Source organism: Vanellus vanellus (genome assembly GCF_965231255.1).
Source record: "Vanellus vanellus genome assembly, chromosome: 3".
In the NCBI taxonomy this organism is placed as follows: Eukaryota; Metazoa; Chordata; class Aves; order Charadriiformes; family Charadriidae; genus Vanellus; species Vanellus vanellus.
In genome coordinates this window covers 65298943-65322713 of record NC_138907.1, presented here as the reverse complement: position 1 = coordinate 65322713, position 23771 = coordinate 65298943, and the positions used below count along the sequence as shown (strand labels likewise).

At 36.2% G+C, this 23771-nt stretch overlaps 1 protein-coding gene across 1 annotated transcript in view; it reads right to left on the bottom strand.

Annotated features, from left to right (window-relative positions):
* Positions 1-23771, bottom strand: part of AHI1 (Abelson helper integration site 1) — a 96849-nt gene that overhangs the window by 21868 nt on the left and 51210 nt on the right. The window contains exon 20 of the mRNA XM_082480257.1: positions 3970-4028. Within this exon, the coding sequence (XP_082336383.1) occupies positions 3970-4028 (59 nt within the window). The remainder of the gene's footprint in view (positions 1-3969; positions 4029-23771) is intronic.

Below are 23771 nucleotides of genomic sequence, written 5' to 3'. Positions count from 1 at the left end.
TATGGGAAACAAATCACAAACTACCCTGAACACAGAGGTTCCAGCCACTGTCCAGATTGTTTCGGTATTTCCACAGTAGTTAGACACATGCAGTACATACAGATGAACATAGTATAGAAGTGAACAGTTGTACTCCATTCTTATCACCTACCAGAACATCTAAGCCTAAAGAGTTCTGAATAGCTATGTACATACACCTGGGGGGTGAGGGGGCGCAGTGTAACTGCTTGATTTCATAAACAAATTTTGAACAAAGACTGGTAGAGCTGCAGTTCAGAGGACGTGGCTTGTTCACTGGTCTACTGGTAGTTCACACTGCCTTACAGGTTTCAGCTAATTCTCATTTTCCATTCTCAAGGTTAAGAGAATTGTGCAGGCAATGTGCTTAGCCTGTGGGATGGGAGTGCCTCCTGTTGCTCAAAAATGATTCATCAGAATTATTAGCAGTGTTATTCAGGTATCTAGTTCAGGTACTCATATTGCCCCATTATTGTGTCTCAATCTATCTCTCTTTTTAATAAAGTATTTATGTGCTCTCAAACACTCAACCTAAGAAGAGCTTGAAGAGAGGGAGCTGTTTGGAAATAACAAGCTAAAAATCCATGAGTCATCCTGAGACTATGCTGAACATTCTCAGACACCAAGTTAAACTTTTAAGGCAACAACAATCCAAAGACTTTCCTCTTAAAGAGATACACCGAGGATGTCTTGGGCTGCACACCCCCCCAGCCTGCAGTGGGACAGGGGAATTGCCACAGCTGCCTACCACAAACGTAGCTACTGCAAGGCAGCAGAGCTGCCTCTGGCGTGCCACGCCGTTTCTTAAACACTGCCAACTACCATCTAAGCTGCAAGTAACACCCAAGCTAAAACTACTGGCCTTTCAGTTAAGAAACATCATTTTTTTATGTTGTGTCACAAGATTAAGCCACATTTTCAGGATTCCACAAAAGCAACAGACATACTGAAGTGTACGAATACATCGTTCGTAAGACAATATTAACGTCTCCTTTTTTTAAACGCAAGATGGAAACCAGTTAATCCTTTTCTTGAATCGGAGCAGACGTGGGGCTATAGTTATGTTCTGAGGAGTTAGGCTTTTTGGGAGGCAGACCATCTGTGAGAAACAGGAACAACATGCTTGCTAAAAAAGCCCGCCGTGTCACACGGACTTTGGTTGAACAAAGCTGTTCAGCATAAGGTACACCCTTAGAAGAAGATAAATAGATCCAGCGGTTGAGGCAGAGTTCTAGACCATGAAACATCACACCAGTTATCCACCACTAACCCACTTAGATAGCCTTGACATTTCTAACTTATTTCATTTCTACTACTGAACAAATATATTTCAAATATCACAGTATCAAAGTTCAAAGAAAAAATACAGAAAAATGTAAACTCTACTAGTGGTTTCATACGCTTCTGCCTTATATGTAAACACATTCTTCATTGTAACAGAATAAACATACAGATTAAGTCCCACTTCTAATTAGTCATTAACTCTTAATAACTACACTTGGAAAATAAGCTTTTCTAAGATTAATCTTAGGCAGACACTATACATGCTGGGGTGAAATCCAATGTGTGCATACAGGACCAAAGCCACCCTCTCTTCTTCTCCTGTTAGAATGACAGACTTGTTGACACGAAGAAGGACAAACATCTATTTCTTGGATGCTGCACAGTGCTACAGCTTCTCTCCACTCCACCTGCCTACACCTGCTATCTGCCAGAAACTGGGACTGTTACTTGTGCAAACACTCCAGTAAAGACACAGGGAATGAGCGTTAAAGCTTTTTTTGTCTGTTCAGTAAGTCTGTGTCTCAGTGTGTAATAGCCTAGGTTCGGAGACTGTTACCTTTTGGGGTTTTTTATTGTTGTTGTTTTACGGTGCTTTGGTGTTTGGTTGCCTTTTTTTTTTTTATTTAAAGGAGACAAAATAAGAAATGAACTTGAAGTGCTCAAAAAGCCATGACTAGCTTAAAAGTGAGGTAATATTTAAAACATGTAAAATTTTTTACAGAATCAATCTGAGCTTTTACAGTTGCTCCATTGTTTTCATTTTTCCTTATGAACTCAAGGGTCAGAAATTTACTTAATCCTCTTCCTCCCTAAGAACGTCATGCAATCTCTTTACCCCGGTAACTGAAGTTTTAAATGAAACACTAAATAAGCTGAGACTTAGCATAAAATAATTTAATATTGTTAGCAGTGTCGTATTTCTGTTCTTGTTCTCTGGTCCAATTAATTGTCAACACAATCCTAGCTCAGGACACCTAACTGTGCAAATTTAGTCTACGGGAAACAGAAGTACAAGGACAGTATTAATAGCTAAATTAAAATGATTCTAAAAGTATTAATTGCTAAGAATAATGTACCCTTCTTTGGCCTTAATTAATCTGTCTGTAGACACTGTAAAGTTACTTCCTTAGGCTTCAGATGAATACAATCCTTATTTGATTACAGCCCTTCCATATTTAATGAGCATGGGAATCTATAATCTGCCTAGAGGAAAAAAACCAAAACCGTGCCAGGCTGCACTTTATTGAAACCTTCAATGTACAAACAGAAAACAGAAATGCAAACACAGCTGCTGCAGTTAAGCCTACAGGGATAAAAAAAAAAAAGAAAACAAAAAAAGGGAAAAAAGATCAATTCAGAAGCATGTGAAATACTCCAGCTCCTGAAATTATTCAAAACCTCTTCAACTATTTCATCATTTGTAGATATCCTACTTTGATACAAATTACTCAGTTTACTTGCACTTATAGCATATATATTACTCCATTTATAACAGAAAAGAGTAACAAAAATATTCAAAACCTTAATTTAACCCTCTCAGAAAAAAAAGATTTTAAATTTGCTGCTATTTAGCATTTTCCAAATCCTGTAAATATTTATAGAGCTTGCTGTGGAGAATGCTAAAATACTGACTGAACAATTTATACTTTTTCCTGAAAATTACATATTGATGGCTAAAAAACTGAAAATGTGAAAACAAGAACCATTTAGCCACTAATGAAACAGCAATGTAAAACCACATCTTCCAAAATTTCTTGGCGAATCCTACGTATCTTACTGGTCTACTAACAGAGTCTGTTAACAAAGATAGGTCCAAAAAACCCCTAAACCTACCCAAACCAAAACCCCAGATCCAAAATGTAAAACAGCTATAAACAATCCAATTTATGTCCATTTCTAACATTTGCCTGAAAAATTACAATTAGCATGCAATTAAGACAGAACATTAGATCATGGTATTCTGTCCATGGGTGCAGGAGGATTAACACCTCCAGTCCTACAGGCTCAGCTTTCTAGAGCCACACATACATTCAGTATTCAGAAGCATAACTTGTTCCTCCATCACTAGTCTCTCCATATTTTTTGTGTTTAATCTGGGTTTATCAAATGTATAGTTGGAATTAACGGAATTTATGGGTTCAAGTGGATTTTTATTATGGTGATCAGGAAGCCAGAAATAAAGAAAAGGAACAAATATAATTACTAGGAGTTTCCAATCAATATTTAACAGATAAGCAATTAAATAAACAGAGGATAGCTGTGATTTCGCTTGTTACAAAAAGGTGAAGTATGAGTAAACAATAAAAACATGGTGCTGCAAATAGGATTCAATTTCAAGTTATTGTCCCAGCTTTCTCTCCCTACTTATCAATGTTTGTATTCTTAGTAATAACCAAAACCACAGGACTGATTTTAGCTTATTTATTTCTAAACAACAAAAAGTAAATTAGGAAAACATATAAAGCTTTTAATTTGCAGATATCTGATCTCGCTACCAGCTGGCTGCAGCAAAAGCTTATTTGCCAATGTAGACAATTTGCTTGAAGATATCTCTTTTGTGAATAAAGACAGGATAAAAAAAACCCTCACTACAATGAGAACTTGTGAATAATGACATTTTATAGTTAAACATCAGTTTAAAAAAAATGCAAAGATAGAATTCCTTACCGTCTGTAGTCTACCCAATAGTGTTCGGCTAAGAGGATTTCCTACTGGGCTGAAACACCCTGTGAAAAGAAAAGGCTGTGAATTTTCTGCTTGTTATCCTTTTCCATCGAATAAACCATTTTATTTTAAAATCATTATGTTGGCAGGATACGTTAGACAAAATTCTAATGAAAAGCAGCAGCATCTTTCAGTCAGAACTATGCATCCTTCAGTCAGGAACAGTTGGAGGGTTTATTTAACTAACAGACCTGACACAAGGTTAACTAATCCAATATTTCCATTCAAATGATTCGGAGAAACAGCTCAAGCTATGTCCACATGCCACCTCGTGCTCAAAGCTGACACTATTATCTAGACTGTATTGCTTTTCTCTTCATTGAATATCTGAGTAATGCATACAAAGTTTTACAACAGAAATGATCACAAAAACTCTCAAAGGAATTACTTCCTTATTTTATCTGAAAGAATAACCATGCCTATTCAGAAGTTTCCTTTGATCATCTGAGTTCCTATCACAACACATCTTGCTGTTTATTTTATTCACTCTCTACATAGTGCATTTGAACAAGTACTTGTAAATTCTTTTCTTTTGAAACTATTATGTTAACTACTAAGCTCAGGAAAATCCTTTCATCATCTATGGATTTAGCTTTTTGTTATTGGTCTCCTCAGCTGTATACTTAAGAAAACATCTTAAAAAGAAAAGACACAAACATCTGAAAACTTGAACATGACAGTGAAAAATGCTACTGCTTCGTTGGAGAACGGTTTCTCAAGTATAGAGATGCCAGACAACACAGAGTTAAGCTCGCTGGATTTTCTCTGTGAGACACTAGATTTGAAACAAGTTTTATTTTCAAAGAGGAATAAGTTCTGAAAACTCATATTCATTTGCCACTCCAAAAGCCTACTCTTGAGGAGTCCAGTATCTGAATAAGGACGACTTTTCAGATTCAGATCCCCTGTACTGGCACAGCTCCACAAGGAAGCTTGCACAACTCCACCTACAGTATACTTTCTAAAGCCTAGTGGTTTTGACTTTCACAGGAGATTTACTCGTAAATGTTTAATCATTAAGATATTTAGATATTTCTAAATATAATAAAAGCTGCAAGCTCAAACAATCATAGTTAAACCATGCTCCTGCAGATCTTCTGCATGTGAATAATTTTGTACTTGTGAGAAATCCTATATAAGTTCAATACTTGATTTTTCAATTTTGAGTATGAATTAAAAATTTTGTGATCTTAATAATTTCAAAAAAGCTTGTACAAATTCTGAAATACTTCATTTTGAAAGGCTTACTCTTATTTTTACTACTTTTTTCCATCACTTTTCAGAAGGTGAAAGAGATGAGAATAGAAACTGTTTTCTGAATTCAACCCATACTCAGACAGTACACCTGAAGCCTACCTTTCTTCAAATAAGCTATTTGCTAAAACATTCAGCACTAACATCAAAAGTCAGTGGGGATATTACTCCTCTTAATATTGTTATCTACACACTCATACAGTTACAAACTAAGATGATACTGCTACAGAGATGGTACTACGTATGGATATACTGTTGCATACAAGTGTCCTTATCAAGTCTTTGAATAAAAAAAACCAACAAACTCAAGACGAATGAAATGTGTGCATGATAAAAAATATTTTTTTCTTTAGACAACTAAGTATTCTACCATAGTATTTTCCATTTGAGCATGGTAGTGTTGTGCCAGTTCATACAAACCCACTCTAAGATAAAAGCTGTATAAAATGTATGATTAAAAAAAAATTGCTTGTTTGGAAAAATCTTCAAACTTTAATTAGAAAAAAAAAAAAATCTGTATTTTTATCACTAGTATCATTGACTTCCTTGTTCTAAGGAAAAGATGTATTACCTCCAAGTACTTCTGGACTGTATGTTTATGTATGTGAGTACTCCTGTGAAGCCTCTATATTTAGCTGCTCGTCAGGTGAAAACTTTATGGTTAGACTGATATCCCCAGTTAAGCCTCAATACAGGGCAGCATAGACCTGTTCTGCTGCAAGCGCAGAAAAGAGACAGATGTGTAACTCAGATATAAGGAGCGCTGTACTGAATTCTAGCAGCTGGCACTGGTTTTGACAGTGTTTTCCATGACTGAAGCCTTCTTCCAAAACAAGAAGGAAATTCTTAATTCGCTTGAAGTGTAAACACTAAACAGACCACAACACACTTGGGTACAAATATTCTACACTCCACAGAGCCAATGCTATTTGTTCATATTGATCATGCCTATTGGTTACCCCAAACTAGTCTTTAGCGTTATCCATTAATTGTTTTCAGTTATCAAGCATTTGTTTAGTAGCTCCCACATTCACAACAGCCATATTAAAAAAATCCAAAAAACAACCCGTTCAAATCTTCCTCATTCACAAAACAAAGACCATTCAGCAAGCAAGGGAATATCCATCCCTTCTTTCTCAAATGATGCAGTAGATTTTCAAAGCAATTTTACACAGCTATCGGCTTGACGTGGTTCCGTGCTTGATGAAGCATGTGAATGACACCGAGCAGGTGTGACTAACAGCCTCTGCAGTGCTTCCTTTGGTTGTCTCTGATCCAGGCTGTACAAACTTTGCAAATACTACAGTGAGGTATTGAAATTGAGGTCAGGATTGCAGAAGGACATTTCCACTTCATCCAAAAATGAAGTTTACAGGACACTGTGACCTGCTGGGACTCTCACTTAGCCTGAACTTATTATATAGAGGTCATTAAATCGCTTGCAAGGTCAAACCTGAAAAAAATCTTAAGGATGCTTCAGAATGACTAATAGAGAAGCATTCTTATTGATTCAGGGGGTTTACTTGAACCCTCCAACAATCTTCTTTCTTAACAGCATTTGCTGTCTTCACATTCAAAATCCTGTATGTCTTGAGAAGCTAATCTTCCATACGAAAGTATTAACACTTGAATTACTGTATTTCCTATTACTCTGCGTTGATTGTTCTGTGGTTTCCTTTACATGGAATTATTTCTAGAAGAACCTAACGCTAGTGTCTAAAGGCTATGTTAGATGTCTTGAAACGATAGATGCTATTGCTTTTCCCTCAAATGATCAGAATTTTCACATTGACACAGTTTAACAGCAGGACAGCTCTTCTTTATGGTCCACATAATCCATTATTTTAAGCATGTGCTGACTTCAGGCAAATGTCTGCCAAGGAGCTGATACCCTTTGAAAAACAGCGTAGCCGTCTGCCTTGAGAGGGAGTCTGAAACTGTGTTAGTTTCCTGTACAAATTGAACAGTGAACTGAAAGTCTATCCTTAGTTCCCCTGGGTCACTTCTGGCAATATATTCTCTGCCAGTGGAACTGCAACTAAAAAGATGACAGAAACCAAGTAGTTGTCCTCCTGTCCAAAACACGCCTGCACTACCAAGTTCCCAGTTTTATTGCATGCTTTCACTGAAAAAACTAAAACTACCCTCTGCTCTAGATAAGCACATTAGTGGAAATTGATCAAATTGTAAAATAGTTGGGCTGAAATACACAGGAAGTAGATGAGTTCACTTCCAAACAGATTAGACTTACACAGAAATTTATATAAAAGCAACAATTCCCCAAAATAGCACTTGTAATAATTAAAACAACTTCCTATTAAATAACAGCATCTTTAGCTATTATATTTCTTCTAAATTAATAGCAAAAAAAGCTAGAACAGGGGGAAAAAGTCCTTCTAGAGAGTCAAATAATTGCACTATTCTTCTATTGGAGTGCCTACAATCACCTAATATTAAACATCCATGTGAAAACTTCCTCTTTTCGTAGAGACTGAGAGAGCATTCATTACAGAATGTATGGTTTAATTAACTTTTCAAAAGAAGGCTTTTTCTCCTTTTGTGAAATGCACTTGATAAATTAATCTGTTAACTAACAAAGGTATCTGTGCATCATCAATCTCCAAGGATTCCAGTCTCCTGGAATCTACAGTTAATGAAATCATCCAAAAGTTTATCCTGAAAAATCCTTTGAAAAATCACAGAACACCAATGAACAAATAACTAAGAATACTGAAAAAAGTTAATATTCAGACATTTCTGTGATAAACCCCTCTATAGCATACAGAGAGAAAGAAATATCTTACCTATTCCAGTTCAACATCATTCTATTTTTAATTGAGTTTTACTTTAAGTTTATACTGATAATTAGTGTCTAAAAAAACCCCCACAAACAAACTCTGAAAACATGAAAATAAACCATGCCTCTAGCAAATGGTGTTTCTTACTGCAGACATTCTTATAATTTATATTGTGGCCTCTTGCAACATGGCATAGTTAAAATACAGCCAAATAAACAACAAAACACTGGGAAAAAAAGTCAACTCAGATATGAAATGAATATGTACATCAGCTCAGTCCTTTTCCTACTGATCTTCTGTGGCTTTAAAACTGTTCCCAGTAAACAGAATTATGTTTTCAGAACAGTCACCTATTCAAAAGTATGACCTCTGTGACCAAAAGATCTTTTAGTATAACCTCTACTTTAGGCTTCAAAGGAAAGTTTTGAGTTTTTTTAAAAAGTAAAAGCTTTTAGAGCAGTATTACTCAGTTCTTTCTGTGATTTTATTTTCAAGCTAGGTATAAATAAGAGAAAGAATATCATTTTGTAATGATCTAAATATATATTAATCTTCCCTCAAAGGCTTTATCCTCACAACAATTATGCTTTAATAGATCAAACAGAATTCATTAAATAAAAAGATTGTTTATATATTGGATAAGAACTTGTTTTCCTTTACTTAAACACAGGATCACAAATACTTTCAAAACCCACTGCAAACATTTTCAGATGCAGTTCATGTAAAATTAAAGGAATGGATGCATCCACTTAACACAAATGTACCTTTCTGTTTTACCAGAAAAAAACAGATGTTTTACTAATATCCAGTGCTGTAGGTGAAAACTCACTTCAAATTCTGCTCTACATAACTTTGTCTAGCACCTAGGATTTTGAACATATTCCAAATTAAGCAGGAGAATGGATAGGACCAAAGTGTATTGAAAACTGCTTCAACAAAGTTTAATCTGTATCATCGCTTTTAAAACTACTTTGGAACACATTTGGCTGAAGGTAGAGCAAGAAAACTTCATTCAAAAGCAGTTCAAAGTGAGACAAGGAACAGAGCATTTTTAGCATTCATTCTAAAATAGTGTTCTCTCCGTAGCTAATACGACGCCAAAGGAAATGGTTAATTCTCTTGAGAGCTCCTATCTTGCAAGCCACTTAAAATGTATATTTTCAAACCAGACGGTTCTCACATTGTATGTTTAAGTGTATACACAAAAGTGCAGTTATGGCATCACTACCGAATCCAAAGGACTTCTACAAACGCTCATAAGATTCTTGCAATGTATTCTGCACTGAAAGAAGTCTACTTGACATCAGGTGAGCCCATGCTGTTGCTAGCCCTCTCCTTTTCTTTTCCTCAATTTTTTTCTTCTATCAGAGCATCAGGGAAAGACTGAGTTACCTACTCAACGTCATTCTCATTTTCTAAGTGGGGTTCCAATTTCTTAATCTAAATCTACCCACTTAAAATCAAAACACAAAATCTATAGGACAAATAAAATCCCTCTTCATTTACTGTCTTACTTTCTATAAGTTATATAGAGAAACTTCTGTTAATTTATTTTACCAGTCGAATGAGAGAGCTGTTTTCACGCTATGTACATTGGAAAAAAAAAAAAAAAAGAGAAGCCTTAGCCTCTTCTGCTGCCAGATGTATCTCCTCTAGTTAGCGCAGAGATTGATCTAGATGGCAGTGACAAAAGAAACCAAAACAACACAAAACCCCAACACACCCTCCCCTCCCGAATTAAGCCAAAACAGAGCTGTGCTGATAGGTGGAAAAGCATAACTTCTTTTTGTTTCCCTTCCCAATCCCCATTAATACAACAAAAACTTGTAAACTAACAAAATAGAAGAAACTTGGGACCTCATGTCAATCGATTAGGCTGTGGTTGCCATGCACGATACTATATTATACAGCAAAGTCTGCACAGAAGGATAAGCTTTCAATAAAAAAGTATGCAATATTTACCTTTTTAACCAATTTTTTTTTTAAAACCAGCTTTTAGTAAACAAGTTATCTAGAAAAGTAACTCTAGAAAGTTACACAATTCAGTACCATGCAGTTCCACACATATTGCTGCAGCTTATTTTGCACCAGCACCCAATATTCCAGTAGATGCCCCAGCTCCAGGTATTAATAGAACTCTGGCTTCTCAAACCATGAGTCATAGTCTTCCTAAACTGAGAAAGACAACTGGCCTAGTGTGCTTAAATACAGTAACTTTCTTATCCAAGGACGGATGCAGTTATCTCTAGCGACTGCATCTGGTTGTCTGATTCCCCAGCCGAAATGACCAAGTAGGCTCTTGCAGCAGATCTAAGTGAACACTGGAGCACTGCTTGAATTCACACCTGTAGATCCCCAGAGAGATACCTTCACTGTAACATCACCTAATTCCAATCCTCATATAAGAGATCTCAGAATCAGACAGCACTAACACGAAAAAAACCACTATGCTTCTGGCAGTGCCATATCCCACAACGTAATTATATCTACCATCGGCCAAAAGAATGCATAGAGATATTCATTCAAGGTTAGCCATCATTTTCATTCCTGGTTCAAGGTGTACAAGGGCATAAATAGGTATTTGCTCTGAATCTTAGACTAATCCTACAGAAGAAACCATAAAGATCGCTGGCTTCGAGGAGAATAGAGTTTCATATTAATACATTTATCCTGTACTTACGCACAATGAACAGGCAGAATTTGGCCCCTATTTACAAAAGGTATAATGAAGTAAAAACTATTGCATCACAAAAACAATTAAAAAATCCAACTTTTTAATTAGAGATTAAAATCGAATACATTTAGCAGCCTACACACCCACCCAATTATTTCTGAGTAATCTTATCAAATCATCATCTTACATTTTTCTTGCAAATGTTAAGTTTCTACAGTACCATATATAAACAATGCAAGTAGTAGCACGTGTCCCAGGCATTCTTTTGAAGTAAAGAACATTTATTGAATTCATGCTAATCAGGAACGTGCTAATTTACGACAACCCCTAACGTTACATCATAATGGCAGTAGATACAACTGAAAATGAGCAGAGGTTATAGTATCCAGTTGTTTCTTTCTACAATGTAGAGAACAGAAAGTAACTTTACAGCAAACATCAATAAGCCTGCACAGATATCATCAGCATTCTGAAATCAGATTGGCAATATTATTTACAAGTTCTAGATAGCAGATAAAAAAGATGTAAGGAAAACGCAGACTATGACACACACTTTGTATTAATAAGAGTTATTTTTCTTCTAGTGGTGCAGATATCCTAAAGAAAGTCATTATTAGTTTTCCTAAGCTTACCAGGACTAGTTAAAAGCAAACAAACTAAATTAAATTTGGAAAGAAACTTGTTTTGTATTATATAAAGCCTGTGGTGTTACTCTATCAAAAAATACTTCATGAAATGCAGAAACTGCAGTCCCTTAGAGTTGTGGATGCCCAACACTGAAATAGCAAACTTCACTTTTAGGTTTGGTAATATTTTTGCTTCTGCATTACCTTACCCTCCCTGAATCAGAGGAAATGGGAGTTTTTAAACGAGATTTATGCTTATCTGTTTCCTAAAACTACTGAGTACAGTTAAATTCTGTTCATTAATACAGTTAATTTCTATGTAATACAGCTAAACAGAACTTAACTTTATGTGTAACTCTCAAAGTCTAGTACCTCCAGACCTCAGGAGCTCTACTCATATATCTTTAAAAACCATATTTGACTAGGGAGAAAAGACCAAGAATCAAAATTATGCAAGGAAGGAAAACAAAGTAATTTACTTTGCATGGTTCCTCCCACAACTGAAATTCAGCAATGGCTGGTTACCCACAATTACTTAAACCAAATTAGCCTGTTGCTTTACAAATGGAAAGCTGTAAGTTTGAAAATATGCTTAGAATACCACAAATACTTTTCAAAATCAGCCATTAACATTTTTGCAATGCAAAGTCTTCCCAGCTAAGAAAAAATAGCCACCTACTGCATGAACTACTGAGTTTCTATATTACCCAGTAGCCTCACAATGTCAGATCAAGTCTTGACTGAAAAAAAAAAAAAAAAGAATAAAAAAATATTGTAACTGCTTGAAGAACGTGTGCAGCATTTTTCTAACATTTGCATTCAAGGAAAAATAGTATCAGCATCATCATATGCAATATGCTGGAAAAAATAAGTCAGCTTGATATTTCCGGTCTTTATCATGACCAGAATAGCCACTAGTAGTTTGTACCTAGCCTACTTTCTCCTTTAAATTAGCACTTTCAGCCAGTAATGAATACTAATTTTGAGAAAAATATTACCAGAAAATTCCATGACATTGCCAAACAATTCATACATTATTAAACGTGAAAAATGCAGGACCACCAGGAGACACTAAATCAGGAAAACATTACATAAGAATTTTTATATGGTCTAAAATCAAAAGAGTAAGAAAAAAAGAAGTTCATAGCAGATACACGTATTATTGTATTTTCAGAAATAGAAGGCTATGTCTTTAAAAACACATTCCCAAGTTTATTTTCCATTTGAAATTCAGAAACAAAATTGGTTAGATATTTCATGAGAATGTGTGTGTGGTGAAACCGGCCTACCACATCTGAGTTTTTGTGCATGCACACTTTTGAGTTTTCAGACAATTAATGAACAAACTACTTTAAGAAGAGGTTTTCTACATATCAGTGATTAGAACATGTATAAGTAACTCCTTTCTAATTTGTTTCCAACTGTAAATGGAAATAAAATGATGGCCTGTAGCAACTTTGGTAACAAAATCTGAATATACTTCCCTGTAAACAATATATGACAAAACACTTGAGATTAATATTGGTATCATCCATTGCAGAGGAAAATTAAACATTAAACATTAAAGCAACACATTGCAGATTCAGTCGCACACAGATTTCAATGATGTCGCTTTTTCAGTTTCCTTCACTTACAAGGTCTGCAAAGTCTTCCAGAACGCAATAGCAACCTGCTACTACTTCTACCACAGTGAATTTTTAGAATGCTTTTTAGAAAGTATCACTATTGCTATACTCTCAGCCTTCAGCAACCATGCAAATACTCTAGCAGAAGTTACACCGGTTGTACAAATATGTGGGTACCAAATGTTATGTTACTTTGGAGAAAGTAAAAAAGATGACTTGGCCATTAAAGGCCACCTTCTAGTACAGGAGACCTTGGTAGAAAGCTTGAATTATCAATTGACAAAGAGCTGAAAAGCAATCTGTACTTGACAGATTTTTCCGTGGGTCTTAGGTGGAGGATATGCAAAAAATAAGCATGGAAAGGAAACTGTCTGCAAAGAACATAATTTTGAGGCAATACTCCTTTTCATGTACAAAGTGGTACCTGATCTGAGAAGAGGTAGAAGATGGAAAACCAAGACAGGCAGGTTGATAAAGAGGGACCATGCCCAGCTTTGGTCTACATTTCCAAAACTCTGGATATCCTGGAAAGAACAGACTTCTCTCCAAGGTTCAATCAGCAACCCAAATCACTGCAACTGGTATTATAAGAAGGTAAGACTGAGGATCAAGCCAGTAAGTATAAGTTACAGTCCTATCCAGTGAATTTGTATCTTATTTGTATAGGAATTTTATGAACAAGTGTACTTGCACAGCAAGCCTAAAGATGTAAACAAAAACATTAATGAAAATTAAATTCAGAATGAATACAGAGATACCATTTGACTAAATATTTTCTACAGTATCATGAAATAAAATTTGATTAAGTAGCTGATATAATAACGAGAGCTTTTTTCACATCATCACACAGGTAGCGCCAAACTGATAAAAACTGCAGTATTTTAACATAAAAGCTTAATTACAGTACCCATCCTCTCTGGTTTGACTAATAGCAGCAGCTAAAATCGCTACTGACTATGCTCATACTGCATCTCCAATAACCCAAAATCCACACAAAAGCAGTAACTGCAAAGTTTTCATACTCAGCAGTAAGAGAAAGGGCATTATTGAGGTCTGAATATTCAAGGACAGGAAATTCTTCTCCATAGCTTATTATAAAAGTAACCCATTTCTATACATTATGCATTGTGAAAGGTATCTAAGTTTCTTTAAAACTGACTTAACTGCTAATTGCTACACAAACATTTGTTTCTCTGAAAGGACCAAACAACTGTACAAAACAAAGTGACTAGTAACACTCTAGGAGTTTGAGACTCTCACGGTATATGCCTTAATAGCCTTGTTCACATAAAAGCACACAGTTGTTTGTTAAATCTTCCTAGATGGTTTTTGAACATTGGCATGTGCCAAATTATTAACTCAAGCAGTGGTGATACAGACAACCCTGGACACACATTTCTCTCTTTGTAGGATTCCTGGAATTTACTCTGAAAATAATTTGTTTTGGTAAGAAAAGCTGATTTGCAGAAAGATTCTTAATTCAAACCACAGTTTCAATTGCTGAAGATCCTTTACATGTACAAGTAGTCAAAAAAAAAAAAAAAAAAAAGATGGAACTGTCCTTTATACTCTTTAGCACAAGGAAAACCACTTTCCAATAAAAAGCTTTATCAAGGTATACATGTTATATTACAGATGTATATTAAGTGGCCACTGCACTCCAGACTTCCCATAACAGCAGCACTATTTTCTTTCTTCTCCTGTTTGTTCTGCTTTTTATCCAGAAGCAGTCAAACCTGAAGCAAATATATTTGGGCTGAACTTATTGTTAGATTGCACTGCTGGACACAAAAGATAAGGAGTTACTACTAATTAATCAATATAGAGTTAAAAACACAAGTTCTGAATTTCCAAAATGAAAAATTCCAAGAGTGTGACTTAAAGGCCTTAAAGCAGATAACTACCAACTCAGTTTTAGCTTGTACCTGGCTCACAAGAGAAGTTCTTCAACTAGCAATGTGCACCACACAGAAGTTATGAAGAACTTTGTTACAACAGATTCTCCTGAGTAAGTCGAGGAGGTGACAGACCTCACCAATACCTCCTCTGAATCGAGACAGCCTAAAAAAACCCCAAACTTCAAGGACAAGACCATCCTTTTTTACTAGAGAGGTGAACTCTGTTTAAATATGGTTATCCAAAAATGAAAATTCAAAGAGGCAAGAAGCAGGAAAACAGAGCCTATTTATGATCTTCACCTGAAAACAGTAGAAAATGTGACATCTTATAAAGTGAATCTTAGCAGTTACAGTTCTCTCTAGAAAAAAAAAAAAAAAAAAAAAGCTAGGGGAATCACTTCTTATGCTCTAATGGTGGATAGTGACAACCAGAAGTTTGGTGAAAGAATTCTCAGAACATTTTCTGCTACTAGGCAACTTATCATACCAAAAGATGCTCAACATATATAAGTAAGCTCTAATTGTCTATATTTTATTCTTTGGCATATTAGCTGCAGCACACTGCTGCCTTTGACCAGTCAGGGTTTGAATGGATTCCAGAAATACCTGTATCAACATACGTCACTGCCACACTCTTCAGCTAATCTTGAAAACAAGCAAGCAATCAATAATGCAACATAAGCTAGCATAGACAGCTGAAGTAGAGAGGGTGGCCCTCTATTTAAAACAGGAGATATTGACATGATAGGAAAAGGGGATATGATATCTAGAAGCATATGGGGACGTGATACGCTGGAATCAATCTTCAAATGAGAAATACAGTTTCAAATACTATCTATTATACAGTCTGAATAAGAGTCTTCTGCAGAAGGACTGCCTGACATGCCAGAGTAAAGCCTGGGGTCAGGTGATCAGGCAAGCCTCAAGATTTATTTATTTTTTTTAATTTGGCTATGCGTCATTCAGATCTTTTTTCTCTGGATGAGGAAGTAAAAACTGAAGAGATTGAGCCCTACTTGTGAGGGGAAAAGATAAGGAAGGAACCTGTGCAATCTGTTCCTTCACTTGAGCGTGCCATAAGGTTGCAGAAAACACCCAAATAAAACTCTACTCCTCAAAAACTTGTGAGGCAATTCTACTGCTGCATTTGAAGCCAGCAAGCAATGAGTCACTGGTCCTTACAACCTCCAGTGAGCAAGAAAGCAAGCTAACAGTGAGAAGGAAGGATCCAGTGAAGCTCTCATTTCATCTGAATCAAAGCAGCACATTGAGGCCAGCTCTGTAAATAATACCAAGTCACTACGTTGTGTGACAATAGCAATACGTAAGTTACACACCCATAGAGGCCTTCACTTCTCTGTACATGCCTTCAGATTTCTTAAGGCTTTCCCAAGCCACCATCCTCTGTCATTAGTTTCTATAGGACCAACATGATCAGTAGCAAGCTACATTGGTACCAGAGTCTATTGCAGAGCATATGGACTGCAGATACCCAAAGGTAATTTAAAAGGTGTTATATTAGTAGAATGAATCATGTGAGGGAAGCTTGCTCTCACTGAACTTGGTGTTTTAGCAACAAGGGTACGAGCAGCTCCATATGAATCCATGAAAGTTTAGTTGTTTCACACAGATAAAAATCTATCTACAAAATTGGCAAAGGGTTTTTGAAATAGTTGAAAAAGTATGTATGGATAACATATCTTAAAAATACAGATTTTTTTTTTTTTTTTTTTTAATCTACTTGGTTTTTGCTCACTTGTGAAAACCAGGTATGAAGTCAAAGGACCTAGGTCTCCTCTTGGGAGAGGGAGATGTCTCCTTCCTGCACACCATGGCTGCTACTGGGTCTTTTGCACAGTCCTTCCAGCTTTTCTGGAAATGACAGGGACAGAAGGATTGGAGCAAAACCAGGAGGGATCAATTTGCTCATGTTATTCACTCATGCTTACTGCTGCTGTACAGACAGCATCCTTGCTGACCTGAACTTTCTGCTGGACAGAGAATTGATACTTTACTGCACAGTCTTTGGGCAGAAGAACTGTTTCCACCTCTGAAACCAGCTAGAATTGCATTTAAGCATGCTCTTTGTCAACACTTGCTGTCTTGCAGCTCAATAGCTCAAAAATTACAGACAAGGTCTATCTGAAAGTACAGACAAGCTCAGACTGAAAACAGTTAAAAGGACCTCTCTACTTAGGAATTAATTAGATTTGCTTGTTTTAGGATCCACATAATTGAGAAAGTAAGGGCACACTCAGGCCAAATCACTCTTGGCAGAGTCTTTCCACAGTACTACGTCACACCCTGATTTTGCAATCTATATCCACTGCTGCCAAACAGAGAGTAATGCTTCATTTAATCCACACCCTTGTATAATTTGGCTGAGAGTACTTCCTTTACCCTGAAGGCACAGCAGTAATTACCCTAACATACACCAATTTCAAGTAAATATAAATGGTGTTCTTTTGATAAAGTTTTTGGAATCTTCAAAGATTGCTGTTATTGTGCTCTGTATTTAGTATAATTTTTAGTGAAATATTTTAATTAACTTGCCTAGAAGAAACATGAAAAAGAACATATAATAAAGGAACATGTGTATCTTTGATGTCAGTATAAACAATTCTAGCAAGTTTAACTCGAAAATACAAACTCTTTTGACATTTATAACATCTTATCAATCAGATAGAGGAAACTGGATAACCAACCTTTTAAAATGGAAGAACTAGATTGTCATTAGCGTTAATGGTTTTGTCTCTGTGTCTTTACTATTCTGTTGGAACATTTTTGTGGTTAGATGAATCTATTTATACACCTTTTGTTTGCAAATTAAAAATTCATTTTTACTATTCATTTCATAACTGTAAACACTCAGCTCTTCTACTTTAAAACAACGTCCTGTATTTGTGTCTTGAGCCAAAACACTGGTAACTGATGTTGGTGGCACAGTCGAGCCACAGAGTTCTGAGGAGGTTCTTTCCCCTACAGAATCACCTGAGCTGCCTGTAAGCCATGGTGAGGGCACGGCTGTGTCCTGGTACTCTTAATTTTTATCTGCTGCCAAAATCAGCTGCAAGGTGGAGCGTCCCAGAGGTGGCTCTAGTGACTGAGCAGAAGGAGTAAGATAGGGAAGTACATGCCAAAGTTTGCCACAGGTGACAACCGAGCCTTCGTACTCTATTTGCACTGAAGAAACTGAGACACAATACTCAAGTCCTTTCCCTTCAAAATGTAAATAGTACAGCAAAAAAGATTATAAAAGAACCAGAGAGGCATAAAAAAAAAAATAAAAATCTTGTGAAGGATGTTTCTGTTGTTTTAAAAGAAAATTAACTATAAGAAAAATATTTTTAAGTTGAATTTTACAGTTCTTCCACTCTGCTATAAGCAAATAATAACAATAAAAAGTAGTTTTATTTTCTTTTTCCCTTCTCTCTTATACTTTTCCCTTAAGTAAAAGTGAGAGACATGAATATCTTAAAATGAATGATCATTTTCCCCAGGGGAGTTCCCATTCAAATTAACATACAGACATATATAAAAAACATTTTAGACCTAATGCTCTTCTGCTTTTGGTAAAAATATTTTAACCTAACTTCAGCATAGCTAAGTCAGCTCATACTTGCTGAATATGTGTTCTGTGTTGTTTAGCTGGTACTTTGTCTCTACTCAGTTCTCTAACTCTCTTCTGAAAAATAAAGAGAAATTCTGGTAATTGGATAAAAAACTGAATCTGTTATCATAATTTCTCTATGAATATGCAGTGCTTTATAGTTAAAATAAAGCCTTGTAGTGAATGTAAAGGTTAATAGGAGAAAAAAAAAAAAACTACTAAAATCCTTCTGCGCAGGCCTCAATGTCACTTCATTATTTTCTTAATTAATATCACAAAAAAATACCCCAGCAGACTCACTGCTACTACTGACTTTGAGAGACTTTCTTTGTGAGTTTGTTAAACATTACCTACTTCCCTTTTGTAAGCCTTCTCATACATAAAAGTAACAAAAATTAGTTTCCATCACCACCTATTCCTCCTAGCAGCTTGTATTACACTCAAACCACTTTCAACTAATAGAGCGGGTACTGAGCTACTTCAAGGTACGTCTTTGATACTCTTTGCCACAATATGCTCTTACCCCAATTTTAAGAAGATGTGGGGCTAAAAAGAAATATCTCAAAGTAACTTAGGCATTATGGCAAATTTCCATAGCTCTGATCTGTGCAGCCCTGCAGGCTTTCCCCATAACAGCAAATCTAAATGAAGCTGTTGGGTGAGCTAATGAGGCAACACACATTACAGTTTAACAGGGAATGGATATACACAGACTCTTTCAAGACAAAATTGAGAATTCTTTTCTTATCTTTACCTTCTCCACAAGAAGCGTTTTACACAAGTCTTTTACTCAAGCTATTTCTCTTTAAAAAGGAATACGAGGAGATTCCACTCCTATTTTAAAATTTGATAAAATACAGCATTTACAGTAATATGTTAGGATAACAAAAATAAAAAAAATGTAGGTATTCAGTGATCTTTATACCATTCAATTTGCCTGCATGGATTGGATGCCAGCAAACAGATTTCTCCAACTGGTGCTCCTACTGGCACTCCCACTAAACAAAAGTGGTCCCCCAAGGTCAGGATTATCTAGCTTCACCACAGTGGTGTGTGGAAGCTGTACCACATCCTTTCTCTTAGTCATCTTCTGTCTGTCAATCAGTTCTTTCAGTCCTCTTTGAAAATGCCACCAACCTGTATCCAAACACAGCGAGAGATATACTGCAAATACTGTATTTCATGTTATTCTTGGACCATATAGCACACATGCACGCAGCCTTCAATTAATATATACTCTGTCATCTTTTTTTTAAGATCTCTTCAGGATATTTTATTACTGTTTATTTTCAAATTAGAAAACTAAGCTATTCAGGAAAACTGAATTCAATTGTTAATTTGATACATTTTCATTGATCGTTTGCATGAATCTTTTTTCCCCTAACAGTTTCTTAATAAGACATGAAAAGAATAAGGCCACACTGAATCATAGAATCATTTAGGTTGGAAAAGACCTTGAAGATCATCAAGTTCCAACCCCCCTGCCATAGGCAGGAACACCTCCCACTACACCAGGTTGCCCAAGGCCACGTCCAGCCTGGCCTTGAACACCTCCAGGGATGGAGCCTCAACAACCTCTCCGGGCAACCTGTTCCAGTGCCTTACCACCCTCAAAGTGAAAAACTTCTTCCTAATGTTTAATCTGAACCTGCTCTCTTCCAGTTTAAAGCCATTCCCTCTCATCCTATCACTACATGCCCTAGTAAAAAGTCCTTCCCCAGCTTTCCTGTAGGCCCCCTTTAGGTACTGGAAGGCTGCAATAAGATCTCCCCAACCCTTCTCTTCTCCAGGCTGAACTACCTTTCTACACACATTCTTCCTTGAGTGGCACAAAATTATGTCAGAAGCAAGACAAATACCCCCCAAACAACCAAACAAAAACATTAAAGTTCTCCAGGACTGTGGTAGTACTGAAGACCGACGTTAGAGAGGTGGGGAGAAAGTATGAAATACTGAAAAAAGTAATCAATGATACCAACATACATATGAGGATGTAACTTTTGACAGTGTTTCTGCAGTGTCTCTGCAAAAATGTGAATTTTGCTACTTGATGTACCTCCTTTTTCTGCTTCTAAAAAACAAGAATCAAAACAGTAATTTAAGAGCATTTAGTTCATGCATAAATATTTTCGATATCTTTGATGTAGAAACCTATTTTACTGTTCGCTTGAGACTGAAAAAAGTTTTAAATAGTCTATCAAATATAACAGAGGACATAAATGCAAAGTCAGTTTTGTTAGTGTCTTCAGAGAGTGAAAAAGAGTGCTTTGAAGCTTTCACTTTATATAGGTAGAAAATAACGTTGACTGTCAGTTGTGTTAATGGAGAGAAAATTTCTAATTGTCCTCAGCCCTGCCAAAGCATTGTGTTTTTTGTTTTTGAGATTTTTTAAAGATGCAAGAACCATCACGTTTCTAGCACATACGTAATTAATTTTTAAGAGCAAGTTTAATTAACTGGTTTTACTGAAGTCAAAATTTTAGTGAAAAGATCTGTGCAGTATTTATAGTTAGGCTTCAATCTCCCACGTAGTTAACAATTTGGGTCACTGCTAATTACAATGACTTGAAAACTAAAAATTATTTTAGAAAACATGCCCTGAACACAGTGGGAGTTACTGAAGAGTAGTTTTAAAGCCTAAAAATACAAGCCATTTCTTTCATGGCATGCCATGGATCTGCAAAACAGTGTCTGAGAGTATCGGAGGGTGATTTCACTGTCCAAAGATGCTCACAATCTTAAAGAGGGAAGGCAAACAAAACCAGAAGATATTTTAATGTCTCTCAGAGAATGGGTAACTGAAAGTTGGAGCTTTTGCTGCCTCCTGCTTTGTTTAAAAAATAACAGCTAGGAAATGGGTTATCCTGGAAGGAGGTACAAAGATGAGAATATAAGGAAAAGATAAGAATGCGTAAGTCCTGGATAATGCTACAGTGCAGTGCTGCAGAGTAGCACCGCAAGATGCGTATGATAAAATTAGCACTGAAGCACGAGCCTAAGCAGAGCTATACAGCACAAGGAAGGTAAAACCTCAATTCTGACTATCAAAGACAGGTCTTAGAACAAAAAAATAAAAAAAGAATTAAAAAGTTCAGCAAGCTTAAAAATCACATACTTTTAGGAACAGATTCCCTAAAGTGTACTAAACAATAATCAAGTAATAAAGTAATCTGCTATATATACACAACATGGAGAAATTTGAGTAGAGTGAACAATAGGACCAAGTCAAAGGGGATGACTTTCTCCAAAGACACACAGCTAGCAATATTCAAACCTTTGAAACAGCTATCAACACAGCTGCAGCTTTACTGAGGCAGACACAAAAATACCCTCATATGGCAAAATAAGTTACACTCCTGACAAAAACTTCCAACTGACAGGCTATCGGGACGGACAGTAAAAAAACCTAAGTTCCATGCCTTCCTCTCAAACTTAACACAAAGAGAGGAAGGCACACAACATATGTTTTCTTAAATTTAAATGAATTTTGTTAAATTTTAAGAAATGTCTCTAATGAAGTGCTTTATAATGCATAAGAAACAAGTTCATCCATGTCTTGTATCTGCTTTGTGGTACTTACTTCGTTAATTACTATTTGTCAAAATTCATTACTTTTTTTCTAGTAATTCTAACCACACTCTTGACAAAACTTTAAATATCTCTCTTTCACAGCACTCTATAGCATCGATGGGAAAGCAGTAGATGTTAAGCTTAAATTTAGCAAGGCTTTCAACACTGTCTCCCATAACATTCTCATAGACAAACTGATGAAGTCCGGACTGTGTAAGCAGACAGCACAGAGGACTGAAAATTGGCTGAGCTGTAGGGATCAGACATTTGCAACTACTTGCATGAAATCTAACTGGAGACCACTCACTAGTGGTGCACTCCAGGGGGCGATACTGGGGCCCACAATGTTTAACATCTCCATGAATGACCTGGATGATGGGACTGAGTGCACCCTCAGCAAGTTTGCAGGTGATAAAAAACTGGGAGTATTGGCTGATACACCAGAGGGATGTGCCACCATTCAGAGGGACCTTGACAGAAACAGGCCAAGAAAAATCTCACAAAGTTCAATTAAATGGAAATGCAAAATCTTGCATTCGGGGATTACATGCATCCTATGCACCAATGCAAACTGAAACACACAAAATATCATTTAAACATAAGAAAGAACCCCTTTACTGTGAGAACAAACATCGTAATAGGTTGTCCAGAGATACTGTGAAGTCTCCATCCTTAGAGATATTCAAAACTCAACTGGACATGGTCCTGAGCACCCTGCTCCAGGTGAACCTGCTTTAAGCAGGAGGGTTGGGCTACATGGTTTCTAGAGGTGCCTTCCCACCTTGATGGTACTGTGATCTTGTCTTTACTCATCTCACAAAGAATATCCCGTGCTTGAAAAAGGTGCTGAAGCACTCTATTTGATGATTACACAACAAATTATTTAATTTAGGACAAAGTAAGTTAGGATATCTAAGCATCACATGTAAGACTCGGTTCAGGGAAAAAACAAACTTAACTGAACAAACTGTGTGAAAGTACGCACTTGAAGAAAAGCCAAAACATACTATATGTTTGAGAGTATAAAGAACCCATCTGTTAAAATGAACAGGCATTTTTAAAGGGTAGTAGAATATTACTTTTATTTGAAGTGTTACGAAATCCCTTACAGCTATTTCTGCAAATTTATCCGGATACAAAAAGATTTAAAAGTCAGGAGAGATCTGCAGTATTACTGCTTCTGCCCATAAATTACAAAGGTGGATACCCCATTTTTCCACTGTTTCTACCTAACACCAAGACCTAGATAATTAAATTGTCTTGTTGAAAGAAGAAAGTGCTGCATGCATCCAGGCTACTACACTGCCCATATCACAAGACATCAGCTACAACCTTATCAAGTAATACAGCATGCACATACACAAGTTACACAGTTAAAAAGATTGCTTACAGAGCTTTACACATGCTGCCTGTAGGTACTTCACTGTAATGGGAATTCTGCATTTTGCTTTAAGAAGCACTAAATACACAGCAAAAGGTGACAAGAAAGTGTGAGAACGAGAAGACTGAATAACTGCCAATATAACCCTCAAGAATATGTAAAAAATGCTGGACAAAAATGAAGGATCTCTGTATTACAGGCAGTTGTTAATGATGCAAGATCCCAATAACGTAAGTACAGAAAAGCATATATATTACGTATATGAAACTTATACAGGAAAAAAAAGGTTTTCTGCTTCCAGCACAATCC